Source organism: Manis javanica, chromosome 1 (assembly GCF_040802235.1).
Source record: "Manis javanica isolate MJ-LG chromosome 1, MJ_LKY, whole genome shotgun sequence".
Lineage (NCBI taxonomy): Eukaryota > Metazoa > Chordata > Mammalia > Pholidota > Manidae > Manis > Manis javanica.
This window is the reverse complement of record NC_133156.1, coordinates 181,844,476-181,863,149: the sequence shown is the minus strand read 5'-3', so window position 1 is coordinate 181,863,149 and position 18,674 is coordinate 181,844,476. Positions and strand designations below refer to the sequence as shown.

Below are 18,674 nucleotides of genomic sequence, written 5' to 3'. Positions count from 1 at the left end.
AAAAACGAAATACAGTTCAAAAAAAATTTTCAAATAAGAGATTTTTAAAATACATAAATTAATTATTAAAGACAGAATAAACGAGATAGAGAACAATCATTCTAAATATTACCTTCTCCTACCCCCAGGATTACAAAAGCAGTGAATGTTTTGTGACAGAAAAGTAATTTTTAAAAACACAGATAAAAAGGAAAAATTAAAAGCTACAGAGAGATAAATACAGTTAAACTAGGGAGTATGTAGATCTAGATTTTTAATATATAAAATATATATGATTAACATGCCTATATCTGTATTAACAAAAATGAAATTATGTTGCTTATACTATTTTGCAATCTGCTTTTCCAATAGAGATAATCAACATACTTAAATAAATAAATATGCATCTACATTAATTTAATGCATGACTGATACCATATTATGTGAACATATAATAATTTATTTAGCTAACACATCTGTTTCTGGCCTTTTCATTTAAATCCGAATCTTTACAAAAGACAATACTGTGTTGAACATACTTACATCTTAATTTTATAATACAGCCACGATTACTTCATTAAATGAGATTTCTAAAAGTGAGATTACAGGATAAAAACAAATTTTAAGAGATTTCTAGAAGTGAGATTACAAGATAAAAACAAATTTTGAGGTATATTGAAAAACTGACTGCCAGTAAGACTATACTAATTTATATGTCTATGAGCAGTCTATACCTAGTTCCCGAAATATTTCTCACAAATTTTACGTGTGGTCATTTTCTTACTTTTGGCAAGTGTAGAGGCAAGAAAATCCTACAATATTAGTATATATGCCTTATAACTAGAATCATACATTTTGTTCATGTTATCATTGGTCTCCTATTTTTCTTCTTTTCTGACTGCCTAAATATTTCTTCTGCAAATTTTTCCCTTAAATGGTGTGTGTTCCCATGAGATTTGAAATGATGCATAATACTGTTGTATATTATACATATCAACCTTTGGGAATATTTACTATAATTATGTTTTTTGAAAAGTTTATAATTCTATTTTCCTTGTTAAATTCTTTCAGGTACTTTAAAAAATATTTTATGCAGTTCAACTACTAACCTTCTTAATGATGTCAATCATTGGTGTCATTTCTATGATGATGACTTTCTTTCAGATTATAAAAATATTTGCTAATATTTTTGTTTCTTTTAAAAAATTTAAACATGGATTTGATCTAGAATTTCTTTTGCTGTATTAAGTATGAAATTAACATTGTTTTTACCCAAATGAGCAGACCGTAGTGGCAACAGCAATTGCTAAATGTCACCTTTATCATATACCAAATTCTTACATACACTTGAAACTATCTATGGATTTTATGTTCTATTTCTTTAATCTATCAATCTATGCCAGTGTGAGAAGGGTATTGACTAAATTACTTTTGGTTTATAGTAACACTTCTATATTTGATAGGAGAAAAACACTCATTTCCTTTTTCATGTCTTTTGGCAAACACTGCCCATTTTTGTCTCCAAATGAATCTGAGATTTACTTCGTTAATTTACCCTACCACTACCAGATTCACTTGGTATTCATTGCCATTAGATTAATTTTGGAAAAACTCTCTACAATATAAATATTCCCATCCTAGAATACTCTATGTATTTATAAATAATGAAGTCTCTTTTAAATTACTCTGTCACATGTTCTTCACATGAGTGCTATATATTATTAAGCATGCTCATAGAGCTCTTTAGACTCATGCCCCAATAGTGAATAGGGAATTTTTTTGCAATAAATTTTCTAAGCTAACATAAAAGGAGCTGGTTTGTTTTCTAAGTGGACCATCTAACCAATCAAAAGTCTTATTGGACCTAATTATTTTTCAGTTGGTTTTCTTAGATTATCCAACTAAACAATACTAATCTATGAACAGTGATAATTAAGCATGGCTCATTTCAAAACATAATTTATTTCCTTTTTTACCTTATTTATTTGACAGAACTTCTAAAGCAGTGGTGAAAAGCATTAAGACCATATTTCTGATGTTAATGAAAGTTTTTCTAGCATTCCACTGTTATATCTATGATGGCTACTGAATTTCATATAGATTCTCATTTCATGTTATTGAAATACTTTATTGCTTGTGTTTTAGTATGTTTTTTTTAAAATCAGGAATGTAGGCTGGAAGTTATATAATGTCTCTTGAAAATATGTATGAATAATCATTTTACTTTATCTCCCTCACCTAGTAATATATAAATTATATTAATAGATTTTAAAATATTAAACTATCCTTGCATTTCTACAGTAAATCCTACATAGAAGTGCTGAATTTTTTTCTTAAAACACTTGTGAATTGACTTGCTAACATTTATTCATTTTATTTTTTTATCCATAATTGTGAGATTAGTTCACAGTTTTCTCTTTTGTGCTACTTTTTGTCTAGCTTTGGTATCAAGATGAAACTAGATGAAATGATCTAGTTTTCTGCAGGCCAATACTTCCTCTAACTAAGCACTATAGGAAAGACAGTATAAAACTTAGAGAAAATGTATATATAAAGGCACCAGAAGGCTGTGAAGTAATAAGGACTAAAAGAAATAAAACTGCAAAGAGGGTAGACATTTTAAGGTGAGCTAAGGATCTGCAACTGTTTTCCTGAAGGCATCGGCCAAACTTAGGCATAGGAACAGACTGAGAATATGGGTTAGGTCCAGGCAGAGACTAGTTACTGGGGCAAAAGAAATCATTGAATATTTGATGCTTCCATGGGTCTGAAATGCCAAAACTGGGCCAGTTTTCTCCTCAAGACATTTTCTGAATTCTAAAGCTACCCAGCTGAGGAAAATAAGGGTGTGAGCCAAAACCTTTGAAAAGCAAACTAAGATTTCCTGCAGTCTCACAGTGTTTCAGAAAAAGACTCACCGGTGGGAGGATTCATGCAACTCTCAGGTGGGAGCTGAAAGCTTGTGAGGGAGTGGTAAACTGACACTGACAACCTCCAACCACTTTTCTTCCGGCTCGCAACCACTGATCTGGGTAAGACTCCTTCTCAAGACATTAGCCAAAGTTTAGAATTGATAAGGGCAAGAGGCTGAAGAGAAGGTTTCTCTGAAAAGTAGAGTGTTCAAAAGTCCTCTTGGTGCTGAAGAGACAATGATGTGCCAGGCTAGCATTAAAATCTCTGAAGGAACACATCCTAGCAACAGGGGCAAACCCAATGTACACCACAACAGCAGGCCAAGCTTGACCCAGATCAGTCCATAATTGGAATAATGTGATGAGACTCAAAGCACAATCTCCATACTCATTCCACCTACTTGAAAAGGGAAAGCGTGAATCCTTTCTAGTAGAGAGGATATTACCTGGAACCTCGACATATTTTAAACACACTATCTGATGTCAACCAAAAAATAGTAGGAAGAGGTAGAACCATATAAGCAATAATCAAAAAAATCAAACAAATCTGCCTACATGTGGGTGAACTACATATTGGCATTAGTAAACAATGACTTTAAAATGACTGTGGTTAATACACTAAAGGAAATAGAGAAGAGATAAACAAATTAGATAAAAAGATGGAGAATTTCACCAGAGAATTTGAGGTGTAAAAAAAATTAAATGCATATTCTAGAAGTAAAAGATACAAATCTGAAATTCTGACTCCTAAGTTTCTCTCCTATTTCTACCAAGGCACTCAATATGTGTTTGCACTAATTAACTTAAAGTTAGGTAGATATAAATAGACATAATATTAGAGACCAGTTTCAGAATAAACAAAACACAAAAGTCAATGAAAAATGATGGAAAAAGTCTCTAAATCTTGCCAAGAGAGGATCATCCGGCAGAGCTTCCTGGCTGGTAAAATCAGAAACAAACATCGTTCGCCAAACTATATTTTAAGAGCACTTTTTTCTGTAAAACGGGCAAAGTTAGTGCAACTGTCACTTACAGGAAGATGCGTGAATACAGCAAAGGTGCTACGTAGAAAGGCAATGAGGTCTACTAGGTAGTCACTAGCTTTGTTGCCCGAGTCTCCTGTCATCCAGTCATAATCGGCCAGTTGTAGAAACTGGTCAATCTTCTGGTTTAAGTTGGTATAAATCTCTTCTTCAGCAGCATGTCTGGCATCCTGTGAAACACGGAATTTTAAAAAGCATTCAGACTTCTGGGATAAGCAATGCAGAAATTTCTGCTTGGAGACATCTCACACTTATATCTATTAAGAATTGGGAACATTATGGTTCATTAATTTTTCTTTTTTCAAAAGCACCATAGAGTATATTTTGCATTTGCAAGACAATCTATTATTTTTGACTCACCAAATAGAGAATTTGCCTTCACTGGCCTCAGCTCTCTGCATCCTTTCTTACGTTCCCATCTGTTCAAAATTACTCGCTCTCAGGATCCTATTCCTTTTCGTCTTTTCTGGGACTGCAAGACCCACTGTCCCTGTAATACCAATCTCTCTATATTACCTGGTCTCTTCACTTTATTATAAATATCCTGAAGTTTCAACTTAATGCTCTGTACTCCTACTAGTTACTATCCTACCTCCTTAGTTTCTTTGTCATCAAGCCTCTTCAAGATTGGTATACTCTGATGTTTCCTAAAGTGTCTTCTAGGTAACACTAGTCCTGAAATATGCTAAAACACCACCAAAAGAGTTCCTATATCAAGTAAGTTTGAGAACACCTACTTAAGAGATTTATAATGTATGCTAGTATACAATAGGCTTTAATAATTGTTATGGCACTAATGTTCCAAAAAATATATTTTCAGGACAAAAGGGTCTTTGCATTGCACCAGGGCAATCAGGATTCCAATGCTGACAACCCATCACTATTGATGGGTCCAGGGCAACCCATGACTTCTATGCTACCACATCCAATATTCATTGTTCAGTCTGATCTTACTTGATTTCTATTAAACATTCTCTTCTAAGAACTCTGTTCTTCAGCTTATATGACATGATTTTCACCTGGTTTTACTTTTACTTTTCTGGCCTCCAATCCTCTCACTTTCATGGGATGATTTAATTAATTCCTATGGCTTACACTAACCACTCTTGTTAAAGACCCGTACATCTGCTTCTTGGGCATTATGACCCACAGAAACTTTGCACACAGTGGGTACAGAACTTGGTTGATGATAATCCCCATTCCTCCCCTGTTCAGTTTAGTCCAAGGCAGAGATCTACATATTTGAATCCATTCTTTCCTTCATAGTCACTGTGTCTTATAAATTCTAATTCCTAAATTTCTCTCTTAACTCATACCCTTGTCTCCATTTTCACCTTTTTAATGGTTGCACACTTTTGCAATGTATGTAAATACTATAACATAGTCATAGAATGTTTAACTATATGAACAATGTTTCAATGGGCTCTTCTGTGCTTACAACTTCACATATTTACATGATAACCTAATGCTCTCCTTGAATTCCCATTTTACTAGGAGTTTCCTATATTTTTTAGAAATTTACACTTAAAGAAAAATTGAGTAGAAAGTGCAGAGTTCATATGTACTGTCCCCCATAGCCCTCCTATAGTTTCCCTTACTAAAACTTTCATTAGTATGGTACATTTGTTGTAATTGATGAACCAATAATGGCATTTTATTATTAATTAAAGTCCACAGTTTGCATTAGGGTTCACTCTGTGTCATACAGTTCTGTGGGTTCTGACAAATGCATAATGTCTTGCATTCACTATTAGAGTATCATACAGAACAGTTTCACTGCCCAAAAATCCTCTTGTACTCTAGTAATCCTTCCCTCACTCATCCCCTGAATCCTGGCAACCATGGATCTTTTTACTTCCTCCATAAATTTACCTCTTCCAGAAAGTCATATACTTGTGATCATACAGTATGTAGCTTTCAGATTGGCTTCTTTTACATAGCAGTATGTATTTAAGCTTCCTCCATGTCTTTCTGTGATTTGATAACTCATTCCTTTTCATCACTGAATAATATTCCATTGTCTGGATATACCACAGTTTTCCTCTTCACCTATTGAAGGACATCTTGGTAGCTTCCAAGTTTTGTAAATTAAGAATACAACTGCTCTAAACATTCATATGTGAATTTTTGTGTGGCTTAAGTTTTTGACTCACTTGGCTTAACACCAAGGAGCACGACTAGTAAAACTATAAGTCTTTACCTTGTAAGAGACTGACAAACTGTCTTTTAAATGGCATTATCATTTTGCAGTAGCAACTGCAATGAGAGAGCCCTGCTGTTACTACAGCATTTGGTGTTAGTGTTTTGGATTTAGCCATTGTAATAGCTGTATTGTGGTATCTCGTTTTAATTTACAATTCCCTCTCTATTCTTTGGTGAGGTTCTGTTCAGATCTTTTGTCCATTCTTAAAATGGGTTGTTTTCTTATTGTTGAGTTTTACCAGTTCTCTGTATACTTTGGATGTGAGTCCTTTATAAGATATGTATTTTGCAAATATTTTCTCCCAGTCTATGGCTTGTCTTTTCATTCTCTTTAACATGTCTTTTCACTGATAATCTTGAATTAACAGTGATTCTATAAATGCAGCTGGAAAGAACTGATATCTTGATAAAATATCGGGTTTTCCTGTTTATGAATATGGTGCATATCTCCATATATTTAGATCTTACTTCTTTGATTTCTTTTCACTAGAATTTTATAGTTTCCTCACATAGATCTTATTTTTTTACATTTATGCCAATTTCTTTTTTTATATTAATGTAAGTGGTACTGTAAACAAAACAAATTTAATTGCAAATTCCAGTTGTTCATTACTGGTATAATAAGAAAACAAATGACTTTTGTATATTAATTTTATATCCTAAACCTTGCTATATTAACTTATCACTTCCAGTAACTTTTTTTTACTATCTTCATAGTTTCTACTTAGACAGCCATGTCATCTGTAAACAAAGTCAGGTTGATTTCTATCTTCCCAATCCGTAAATCTTTCCTTTCCTGTCTTATTGGGTGTTAAGTAAGAGTGGTCTGAGGGACCATCACTGCGTTTTTCCTGATTTTAGCAGGAAAGCTTCCAGTTTCTCACCACCAAGTACGATGTTAACTATAGGACTTTTGTAGATATTCTTTATCAATTTAAGGAAGTTACTGTTCTATTCTAGTTTGCTGAGAGGTTTTATCATTAACAGATGTGGGATATTTGTCAAATGATTTTTCTGCATCTACTGATATGACTAATTTTTCTTCTTTAGCCCACTGATGTGAAGATTACATTAACTGATTTTTGAATGTTGAATTAGCTTTGCAGATCTAGAATAAATCCCACTTGGTTGTAGTGTATACATCTTATATATTGTTGGATTCAGTTTGCTAACGTTTTGTTGAGGATTTCTGAATCCATGTTGATGTGAGATGTTTGTCTGTAATTTTACTTTCATTTATTTTACTGAAGTATATTTGATATACAATATTATACTAGTTCCAAGCATACAACATAGCGATTCAAGAGTTACATACATTATTAAATTCGGACCCTGACTAGTGCAGTTACTGTCAACATAGAAGATGTTAGAGAACCATTGATAATATTCACTACGCTGTTCTTTTATCCCCATGACTATATTATGATATAATATCATAACATATTATGATTGAGATTTTGTGCCTCTTGTAATGTTTTGTTGATATTAAGGTAATGGTGGCCTCATACAATGAGTCAGGAAATATTCCCTCTGCTTCTATTTTCTGGAAAACATTATAGAGAAGTGGTGTAATTTCTTCCTCAAATATTTGGGAGAAGGTTTTTTCAGTTTCATTATGATAGAATTGACAAAGTGTAGGATACTGAAAATGTACTATGTAATGACTACATATAAACTGCAAAAGGATTCCACACATTGAGTTAATTAACACATCCATCTTGTTTGTTTATGTATTATGTATTTTTGTAAGAATATTTAATTTCTACTCTATTACCAAATTTCAATTACATAAGTTATTATTCGTAATCACCATGTTACATATTAGATCCTCACACCTATTCATTTTGTAACTGAAAGTTTGTACTCTTTCATCAGACTTCCACTATTCACCTCATCTCCCCAGTCTACAGCAGCAAAGTTTCTACTTTCTTCTTTCTATTAGTTAAACTATTTTTTTTTCACATCCCACATAAGTGATACCATGTAGTATTTGTCATTCTCTCTTTTCTTATATCACTCAGCATAATGCCTTCTGGGTTGATCCATGTTGTTGCAAATAACAGCATTTTCTTCTCTTTTAAGGCTGCATGACACTCCAGTTTGTGTATGATATGTCTGTGTGCATTTATAATTTCTTTATCCATTCATCCACAGATGGACTCTTGCGTGGTTTCCATATCTTGGCTATTATGAATAATGCTGTAATGAACATGGAAGTATACAAATCTCCTCAAGATAATGATTTCCATTTCTTTGGATACACACCCAGAGGTGGGATGCAGATCATATGGTAGTTCTAATTTTAATTTCATGAGGGATCTCCACAATGGTTTCCAGAGTGGCTGTATGAGTTTACATTCCCACCAACAGTGCACTAAGGTTTCTTTGTCTTCCCATCTTTGCCAGCACTTATTTCTTGTCATTATGATGACAGCCATTCTCACAGGTGTGAGGTAATATATCATTGTGGATTTGATTTGCCCTTGATGATTAGTGATTTTGAGCACCATCTCACATACCTCTTAGTGATTTGTATGTCTTTGGAAAAATGTCTATTAACATCTTTTACCTATTTTTTAAATTGGATTATTTTTTTTTGCTATTGAGTTGCAAGAGTTCCTTCAATAGTTTGGATATTAACTCCCTACTGGATATATTGTTTGCAAATATTTTCTTACATTTTCTCAGTTGTCATCTCATCTCAGTAATGGTTTCTTTTGCTATGAAGCTTTTTAGTTTGATAAAGTTCCACTTGTTTATGTTTTCCTCTGTTGCCTTTGCATTGCTGTCAACTCCAAAAAATAACTGCCAAGACTAATGTCAAGGAGCTTACAACCTAGGTTTCCTTCTAGGAATTTTATAGTTTGTCTTCTGTTAATTCTTTTAATCCATTTTGACTTAATTTTTTATGTATAACAGTGGTCCGGTTTCATTCTTTTGCACATAGCTGTGCAGTTTCCACAACACCATTGATTGAAGACACTACCCTTTCCCCATTTTTAATCTTGGTAATTTTATTGTAAATTAATTGGCCATATATGCATGGGTTTCTTTATGGGCTCTCTATTCTATTCCATTGATATATGTGTATACTTTTATGCCAATATCATACTGTTTTGCTTATTACAGCTTTGTAATATAATTTGAATTCAGGAAACAGGATGCCGCTAGTTTTGTTCTTCTTCCAAAAATTAAAAATTCCACTGGACTTTTGATAGGGATTGCAATGATCCACTTATAAATTAACAACAGATCACTTTGGGTAGTACAGACATTTTAACAATATTAATTTTTCCAATCCATAAACATGGAATTTCTTTCCATTTATTTGTGTATTCTTCAATTTCTTTCAACTAGGCCTGATGTTTACTATTTTGGAAGGTTATGAATTATTGATCCAATTCTTTCATTAGACATAAGGCTATTCAGATTACCTATTTCTCCTTATGTGGCTTTTGGTAAATTCTATCTTTCAAAGAATTGGTAGGTTATCAAACTGTAGGTGTAGAGTTTTTCACTCATTTCTGCTCTAACTCTTATTTTTATTTTTTCTGATTACTTTGGATTTAATTTGCTTTTCCTTCTCTAATTTCTTAAGGTCAAAACTTAGATTACTGATTTCTTTTTTCTAATATATGCAATTAATGTGTTTCCCCCTAAGCACTGCTTTCACTGTTGCAAGAACTGTTTAAGTCATATTTTATTTTCATTTAGTTAAAGTATTTTTTTATTTCTCTTAAGACTTTTTTTTGGACTCATGTTATTTTGAAGTGTATTGGTTAATCTCAAATATGTGGGGATTTTCTACTTACCTTTCTAACAGAAATTTCATAGTTTAATTCCATGTGGTCTGAAAACAAGTTTTGCATGATTTCTGTAAAATTTGTTGTTTATTACTCAGAACACAGTCTGTCTTAGTGAATGTTCTTATGAGCTTGAGAATAATGTATATTCTGCTATTATTGGATGAAATATTTAATAAATATCAATTTGATACAGTTGATTGATAGTGCTATTCAGTTTAACTATACCCTTACAGATTTTTCTGCCTCCTGGATCTGTCAATTACTGATAGAGGGTTTATTAATAGATTTTGGCAATAAGATATTATATCTCATATAAAATACCTTCTTAGCATCTTTTAAAGTACTCATGTCTTTTTTCTCATTTTATCAACTAAAGTACTGAATAATTTTAAGCTATTTTTAATACAAATCGTTGTATTTTTTTATAAAAGTATCATTGATATACAATCTTATGAAGGTTCCACATGAACAACACTATGGTTTTTCAACATTCATCCATACTATCAAGTCCTCACCACCCCCCAACCATTGCAGTTGCTGTCTGTCAGCATAGTAAGATGCTATAGAGTCATTATTTGTCTTCTCTGTGCTATTATACCTTCCCCATGATCTAAATATATTGTGATTGCTAATTATAGTGCCACTTAATCCCACCCACCCTCCCCAACCTCTTCCCTTTGGTAATCACTAGTTCCTTCTTGGAGTCTGTGAGTCTGCTGCTGTTCGGTTCCTTCGGTTTTGCTTTGTTGTTATACTCCACAAATGAGTGAAATCATTGGGTACTTGTCTTTCTCCGCCTGACTCATTTCACTGAGTATAATACCCTCTAACTCAATTCATGTTGTTGCAAATGGTAGGATTTGTTTTCTTTTTATGGCTGAATAATATTCCACTGTGACTATGTACCACATCTTCTTAATCTATTCATCTATTGATGGAAATTTAGGTTGCCTCTATCTCTTGGCTATTTTAAAAGGTGCTGCAATAAACATAGGGGTGCATAGGTCTTTCAGAATCAGGGATCTTGTTTTCTTCGGGTAAATTGCTAGGAGTGGAATTACTGCATCAAATAGTATTTCTATTTTAACTTTCTTGAGGAACCTCCATATTTTTTCCACATTGGTTGAACGAATTTACATTCCCACCATCACTGTAGAAGGGTTTCCCTTTCTCTACATCCTCGCCAGCATTTGTTGTTTGTGTTTTGGATGTTGGCCATCCAAACTGGTGTGAGGTATCTCATTGTGCTTTTAATTTGCATTTGCCTGATGACTAGTGATGTGGAGCATCTTCTCATGTGCCTGTTGGCCATCTGAATTTCTTTTTTGGAGAACTGTCTGTTCAGATCCTACGCCCATTTTTTAATTGGGTTATTTGCTATTTATGTATGTCAACCCCTTGCCAGATATGTCGTTTCAGAATATATTCTCCCATATTGTAGGATGCCTTTTTGTTCTGGTGATGGTGTCCTTTGCTGTACAGAAGCTTTTAAGTTTGATGTAGTTCTGTAGTTCCATTTATTCATTTTTTTATTGTGTTTCCCTTGCCTGAGGAGATGTGTTCATGAAAAAGTTACCCATGTTTATATTCAAGAGATTTTGCCTATGTTTTATTCTAAGAGTTTTATGGTTTCATGACTTACATTCAGGTCATTGATCCATTTTGAATTTACTTTTGTGTATGGAGATAGACAATAATCCAGTTTCAATCTCTTACAGGTGGCTGTCCAGTTTTGCCAACACCAGCTGTTTGAAGAGGCTGTCTTTTCCCCACTGTATATTCATGGCTCCTTTATCATATATTAATTGGCCATATATGTGTGGATTTATATTTGGGCTCTTTATTCTGTTCCATTCATCTATGAAGCTATTCTTGTGCTACCACCGAATTGTTTTGATTACTGTGGCTTTGTAGTAGAGCTTGAAGTTAGGGAGCATAATCCCCCCAGCTTTGTTCTTTGTTCTCAAGATTGCTTTTGCTATTCAGTGTCTTTTGTGGTTCAATATGAATTTTAGAACTATTTGTTCTAGTTTGTTGAAGAATGCTGTTGCTATTTTGATACAGATTACACTGAATCTGTAGATTGCTTTGGGCAGGATGGCCATTTTGACAACAGTAATTCTTCCTATCCATGAGCAAGGGATGCATTTCCATTTACTGGTATCTTCTTTAATTTCTCTCATGAGTGTCTTGTAGTTTTCAGGGTTATAGGTCTTTCACCTCCTTGGTTAGGTTTATTCCTAGGTATTTTATTCTTTTAGATGCAATTGTAAATGAGCTGTTTCCTGATTTCTCTTTTCTGCTAGTTCGTTGTTCACATATAGATAGGAATGCAACAAATTTCTGTGTGCTGATTTTGTATCCTGCAACTTTGCTGAATTCAGTTATTAGTTCTAGTAGTTTGCGGGTAGATTCTTTAGGGTTTTATATGTACAATATCATGTCCTCTGCAAACAGTGACAGTTTAAATTCTTCCTTACCAATATGGATGCCTTTCAATATGGATGCCTTTCATTTCTTTTTGTTGTCTGATTGCCGTGGCTAGGACCTCCAGTACTATGTTGAATAAAAGTGGGGAGAGTGGGCATCCTTGTCTTGTTCCTGATCTTAGAGGAAAAGCTTTCAGCTTTTTGCTTTTAAGTATGATGTTGGCTGTAGGTTTGTTGTATGTGGATTTTATTATGTTGAGGTACTTGCCGTCTATACCCATTTTGTTGACAGTTTTTATCATGAATGAATGTTGAATTTCATCAAATGCCCTTTCAGCATCTATTGAGATGATCATGTCATTTTTTCCCTTTCTTTTGATGTGGTGTATTATGTTGAATGATTTTCAAATATTGTACATTCCTTGCATCCCTCAAATAAATCCCACTTGGTCATGATGGATGATCTTTTTGACATATTTTTGAATTTGTTTTGCCAATATTTTGCTGAGTATTTTTGCATGTGTGTTCATCAGGGGTATTGGTCTGTAATTTTCTTTTCTTGGGGTGTCTTTGTCTGGTTTTTGTATTAGAGTGATGCTGGCCTCATAGAATGAGTTTGGAAGTATTCCCTCCTCTTCTACTTTTTGGAAAACTTTAAGGAGTATGGGTAGGTCGTTCAGATTTTCTGTTTCTCTCTTGATCAGTCTTGGAAGGTTGCATTTTTCTAGAAAGTCGTCCATTTCTTCTAGGTCATCCAATTTGTTGGCATATAATTTTTCATTGTATTCTCTAATAATTCTTTGTATTTCCATGGTGTCTGTAGTGATTTTTCCTTTTTCATTTCTGAGTGTGCTTATGTGTGTACACTCTTTTTTTCTTTATAAGTCTGGCTAGTATCCTTGTATTCTTAAACTTATTTTTATATATACTTTCTATGTACTTCTGGATTTTGTTTGATATTTTATGATTTATTATTTTTATATCTATATTTACATTTAATTGTTCAGATTTCTTTGTGTGCTTTTTCCATTTTCTGAGTCATGATTTTTTTGACTTTACAAAAATGAACTGAGATATTCTTTTTTCTCAATGATCTGGAATAGTTTCAATTATACAGAAATCATATGCTTCATGAAAGCATAAATGAATTCACGGGTGAAATCATGTGTATCTTGCCCAATATTAAGAAGTCTTTAATAACTTTTTTCTTTCTTTCATATTTATCAAGTCATTTTTCTGTATCTTCCTGAATCACTTTCAATCATCTATTTTCCTATAGAGCCTCAAATTTATTAGCACAGTTACATAAAGTATCCTAGATATTTAACCTCCTCTGATTATGAATTTCAAGTAATTGGGATTCATTTGCTTTTGCCTCCCTCTTTTTCTCTTCCCTTCCTTACCTATTATCAGCTTTCAATCCTTCCATACTTTTTCTGTCCTTCTAATTAGAAAAAGTAAAATAATTTTTTTTTTAAATGCAATATACCCTTGAATTGAAGTCTCTCGAAGACTTTAGTAGGATAAAGATCAAATTACCTGCCTATTTAAAAAAGCACTTCACAAGTTAACATTTACCTACTTTTATACTTCACTGCTACCCTTACTTCATATAGAATCTGTCTGGCCTTATCCTATTCTTTCATCTCTGTACATGAAGTTGCTTCTCCTAAAAATGCCCCTTACTTCTTCCTCATCCTTTCTTCATTCTCCTACTGGTCCTAAGATCTATTCCAACTTGTGCCTTTTCTGGGAAGCTCTCCTTGAAGATCTTAAAGCTGAGATAACTACCATTCATTCTGGAATTCTTCTCTTCCTCTGGATTTGTCAATGTTTATTTCCCTTGGAGCTCACTACTCAAATCTTTTCTCTATCTATATTCAATTCACAGAAGAAAGCCAGCCCCATGGCATCAAATACCTTCTTTACACTGATTTCTACATTTTTATCTCTGGCAATGACTTTACCGTCAATATCTCTATGGAGATTACTGCATATCTCAAGCTTAACATGTAAGAAATGGAAGTCTCGACACTACTTCCCCTCCCCAGATCAGTTTTTCCTCTCACTAATATTCATCAAGTTTGCTTACTTCAAAAATCTTGTAATTATAGTTGATTCCACTTGCTCTCCTATAATCCCATACCAAATCCAGCAGTAAAACTTGCCTTCCCCACTGTCAAAAATATTTCTTACCACTTCTACCCCATTACCATAGTTCAACTGACTATTATGTTACCTAGACTTCTGCAATAACTTCCACCATCACTGATTTATAGTGTATATATAATTTTCCACACAGCTACCATGTTACCCATTAATAGATAAATCAGATTATCATCACCACTCCCAATTTTCTAATGGCCTCACACTTCATTTTAGAATAAAATCCAAAATACTATGGCATACAAGGCCAGAAATCTTCTGACTCCTGTCATCTTTCACCACTCCTACCACCAATGACAGATACATCACTGCCAGACTGACCCCCTTGCTAAGTCCTTGACCATACCAATACCTACTATTGCACAGTTGCCTTTGACTGGAATGCTTGTCTACCAGATATCCAAATGATTCCATTCCTCATTTCATTGAGGTCATGTATTCTTCTTTCTAGTTCTTACTACTACCTGACATTAACCTAGGTTTTTTGTTTATCATGTCATCCCCACTAGAATATAAGCTACAGACAGAAAGTCAGGAGACTTGTTTCTTTAGCTCATAAGTGTAAATTGCTGGTATGTAGTAGATGCTTTATAAAAATATATAAAATCAGTGAGGGATTGAATGTATTTATTGTATTATTCTAGTGCTTTTTGGGTAGCTCTTTATATACAACCTACAGTGTCTGTCTTCCTCTATAAAAAGTCTAAATTGAATGACTATGTATTTTTTCCCTCTACAACCAAGAATCTAACAGATTGTCACATAGTAGGAACACAAACAATATTTGTGATTTGGTAAGTTAGTAAGTACCTTAGTTCTATTTTTGTAAGAGATAGGAAATTCTCATGAACAAGGAAAGCTAAGAATGCCAGCTTGATTATGTCACATAGGGTAGAAACAAGAGGGAACTCTGCAAGAAAATACCTTAAAGACCTTCTGATTATTTTTGCCCTTTTTTCAGCCTAAAGGTTTCCATCTGTAAGGGAAAGTTTTCTGGAAACAGTAGCTTAGGAAAATACACACTGTGTAACTGTTACAATTGCCATGTTTATACTGAGTTCTGGATTAGCTGGTCTGAAACGTCCTGGTAAAAATAAACTTTCAATGTGTTTTAAGCAATCAGTGTTTCCAATAAAGCACCATCAACATGACCTTTAGCCGTCTCCACAACTTCTCCTTTACCAAGTATTTAACTGGCTGCTCAACCCCTATGGCTTCCTGTCTGCCTTTAATTTTCCCTCAGCAATTTTAATGCTGGAGCAACAACAAAGTACACAAAACATACTCCGGGAAGCTTTCTGACCACACTTTGAAAAGCCCTTGAAATGAGAAAATTGAGGTGAGTTAGGGGAAGAATAGCAATACATATTCCATTTTCCCCTTATTAGAGACAAACATAAATGAACCTCATGTTCTGACTCTCTAACTCCTTATTCTCTGTTGACCACTCAATTTATAATCCCTCCTACATTTCTTCCCTGGAAAAATGTTAATGTTAACTTCTACAATAAATCAAGTGGAAATACATTTTTTATAAAATTATTACTCATACTAACATTTAAGAGAAATTATTAAAATCCCTATTAAACTGCCTAAGGTCATCCTGAAGTTCTTAAAGCTCTTGTCATATTTTTATGCTCATATGTCATATTTTTTTATGTCATATTATTATTCTTGGGGATCTCTTAATTTAAAAAGTCTTTTCTTCACCAAAAAGTACCAATATTAACATAATGAGACATTATTGAAGAGTTTACAAGTAATGATGCCAATATAATATAATATATAATGAATTTTTTAAAGTAATTTTACAGGTAATTTGAAACAAACAATCCATGGTTACATCATGAATGTGTAACACATAATAGCAGCTCAATTAATCATATGCACATAAAGAATATTTGTGGGGTTTTTTTTCCTTTTTTTCTCATTTTTTCAGCCTTACTGAGGCATAATTGAAAATAAAATTTTAAGATATTTGAAATGTACATTGTGGTGATTTCACATACATATTGTGAAAGGATTCCAACCATTCTAGTTATTTAATACAGTCTTCACTTCACACATATTTGATGAGAACATATAAGTTCTATTCTCTTAACAACTTTGAATTATACAATACAGTATTGTCAACTATAGTCACCATGGTTTACATTGGATTCTCAGACCTTAATCATCTTACAGTTGAAAGTTTATACCCTTTTACCAACTTCTATTTCCCTTATCCCCCAGCTCCTGGCAACTACTTTTCTACTCTGTTTGTAGTTCAACTTTTTTTTGTGTTAAAGGTTCTACATATAAGCTTCTCTGTCTGGTTTATTTTATTTAAAAAATGCCCATGAAGGTCTATCCATGTTGCCACAAATGACAGGATTTCCTTATTTTTCATGGCTAAATGATATACTATTATATATGTACATGTATATATGTATGTGTGTGTGTGTCTCTGTGTCTGTGTGTTACATATAAATATACACATACATATATCCCATTTTTTTTACCCATTCATCTGTTGATGGACACTTAGGTTATTTCTGTATCTAGGCTGTTGTGAATAATGCCACAATGAACATGGAAGTATAGATAGATATCTCTTCATATTAATGATTTCCATTTCTTTGGATACACACCTAGAAGTGGGAATGCTAGGACATATGATAGTTCTAATTTTAGTTTCATGAGCAATCTACACATTATTTTCCATAGTTGCTGTACCATTTTACATTCCCACCAACAGTACACAAGGGTTCCTTTTTCTCCATATCCTTGCCAGCATTTTCTATCTATTGTCTTTTTTATGACAGCCATTCTAACAGGTATGAGGTGATATCTCCCTGTGGTTTTGATTTGCATGTCCCTGATGATTAGTGATTGAGTATCTTTTCATTTATCTATGGGACATTTGTGTATTTTCTTTAGAAAAATGCCTATTCATATCCTTTGATTATTTTTTAATCAGATTGTTTAGTTTTTTGCTATTCAGTTGTATGGGTTCTTTATATATTTTGGATATTAACCCCTTATCAGATATATAATTTGCAAGTATTGTCTCCAGTTCCATCAGTTTCCTTTTCATTTTGTTGATGATTTCCTTTGCTATCCAGAAACTTTTCAGATCAATAGTATATACAGTTTTGATTAATAGTAGTCCCACTTGTTGATTTTTGCTTCTGTTGCATTTGCTTTGGTGTCAAATCCAAACAAAACAAAGCAAATCACTATCAAGACTGATGTCAAGGAGTATATTCCCTATGTTTTCTTCTACAAGTTTAATGATTTCAGGTCTTACATTCAAGACTTTAATCCATTTTGAGTTGACTTGTGTGTATGATGAACAGAGTGGTCCAGTTTCATTCTTTCACACATGAAGTCCAGTTTTCCCAATACCACTTATTGAAGGACTATCCTTCCCCATTGTACATTCTTGGCTCCTTTGTTGTAAAACGGTTGACCATATATGCATGGGTTTATTTCTGGACTCTCTATTCTGTTACCTTGATCTATGAGTCTGTTTTTAAGCCAAAACTATACTGTTTTGATTGCTATAGCTTTGTAATATAATTTGAACTCAGGAAACCTGATGCCTCCAGCTTTGTTCATCTTTCTCAAGGTTGTTCTGGCTATTTGGATGTTTCTCATTTCTTTTTCTTAAAACAGAAAAAGAGCAGAACATACTGTATATATTTTATCTCTCATAAAATGTAATAAGCAATATGGATCAAATTTGATTTATTCTCTTAAATCTACCCTCAAGGAAAGGTACCAGTAAGTAGGAAAAAAAAGATAGGAAAAAGTAGACACCACTGGACATAAATAATGATCTCAACTCTATAATTTTATACCTGGTTAACACCAACTTCTGGATTTCAAAAGGGTGACACAGATTGGTTTCAATACTAAAATAATCAAATAGTAACAATAACAAAAATTCAAAACACATATGTTGACCTTTACGTCAGGATCTACTATTCTAATGCTTAAGATACTGCCCTGTTACTTTTATGCTCAATATTTATTTAATTATGCTCAATATTTATTTAAAGCTCATGTGGCAAACAAAGGAGTTTCTTAAGGCAGTAAGTCTTTTAAATTAAGGCATTTACTCTCCAGAAACACAGCTACCATCGATCCTTCTTT

The 18,674-nt window shown here is 33.3% G+C and overlaps 1 protein-coding gene across 5 annotated transcripts in view; it reads right to left on the bottom strand.

The window, feature by feature from the left end:
• The window catches only part of EXOC6B (exocyst complex component 6B), a 640,335-nt gene that overhangs the window by 241,554 nt on the left and 380,107 nt on the right, over positions 1-18,674 (bottom strand). For all 5 annotated transcript variants that reach the window (XM_037027188.2, XM_073211565.1, XM_037027190.2 and 2 more), the window contains one exon: positions 3,925-4,104. In XM_037027188.2, coding sequence (XP_036883083.1) covers positions 3,925-4,104 — 180 coding nt within the window. The remainder of the gene's footprint in view (positions 1-3,924; positions 4,105-18,674) is intronic.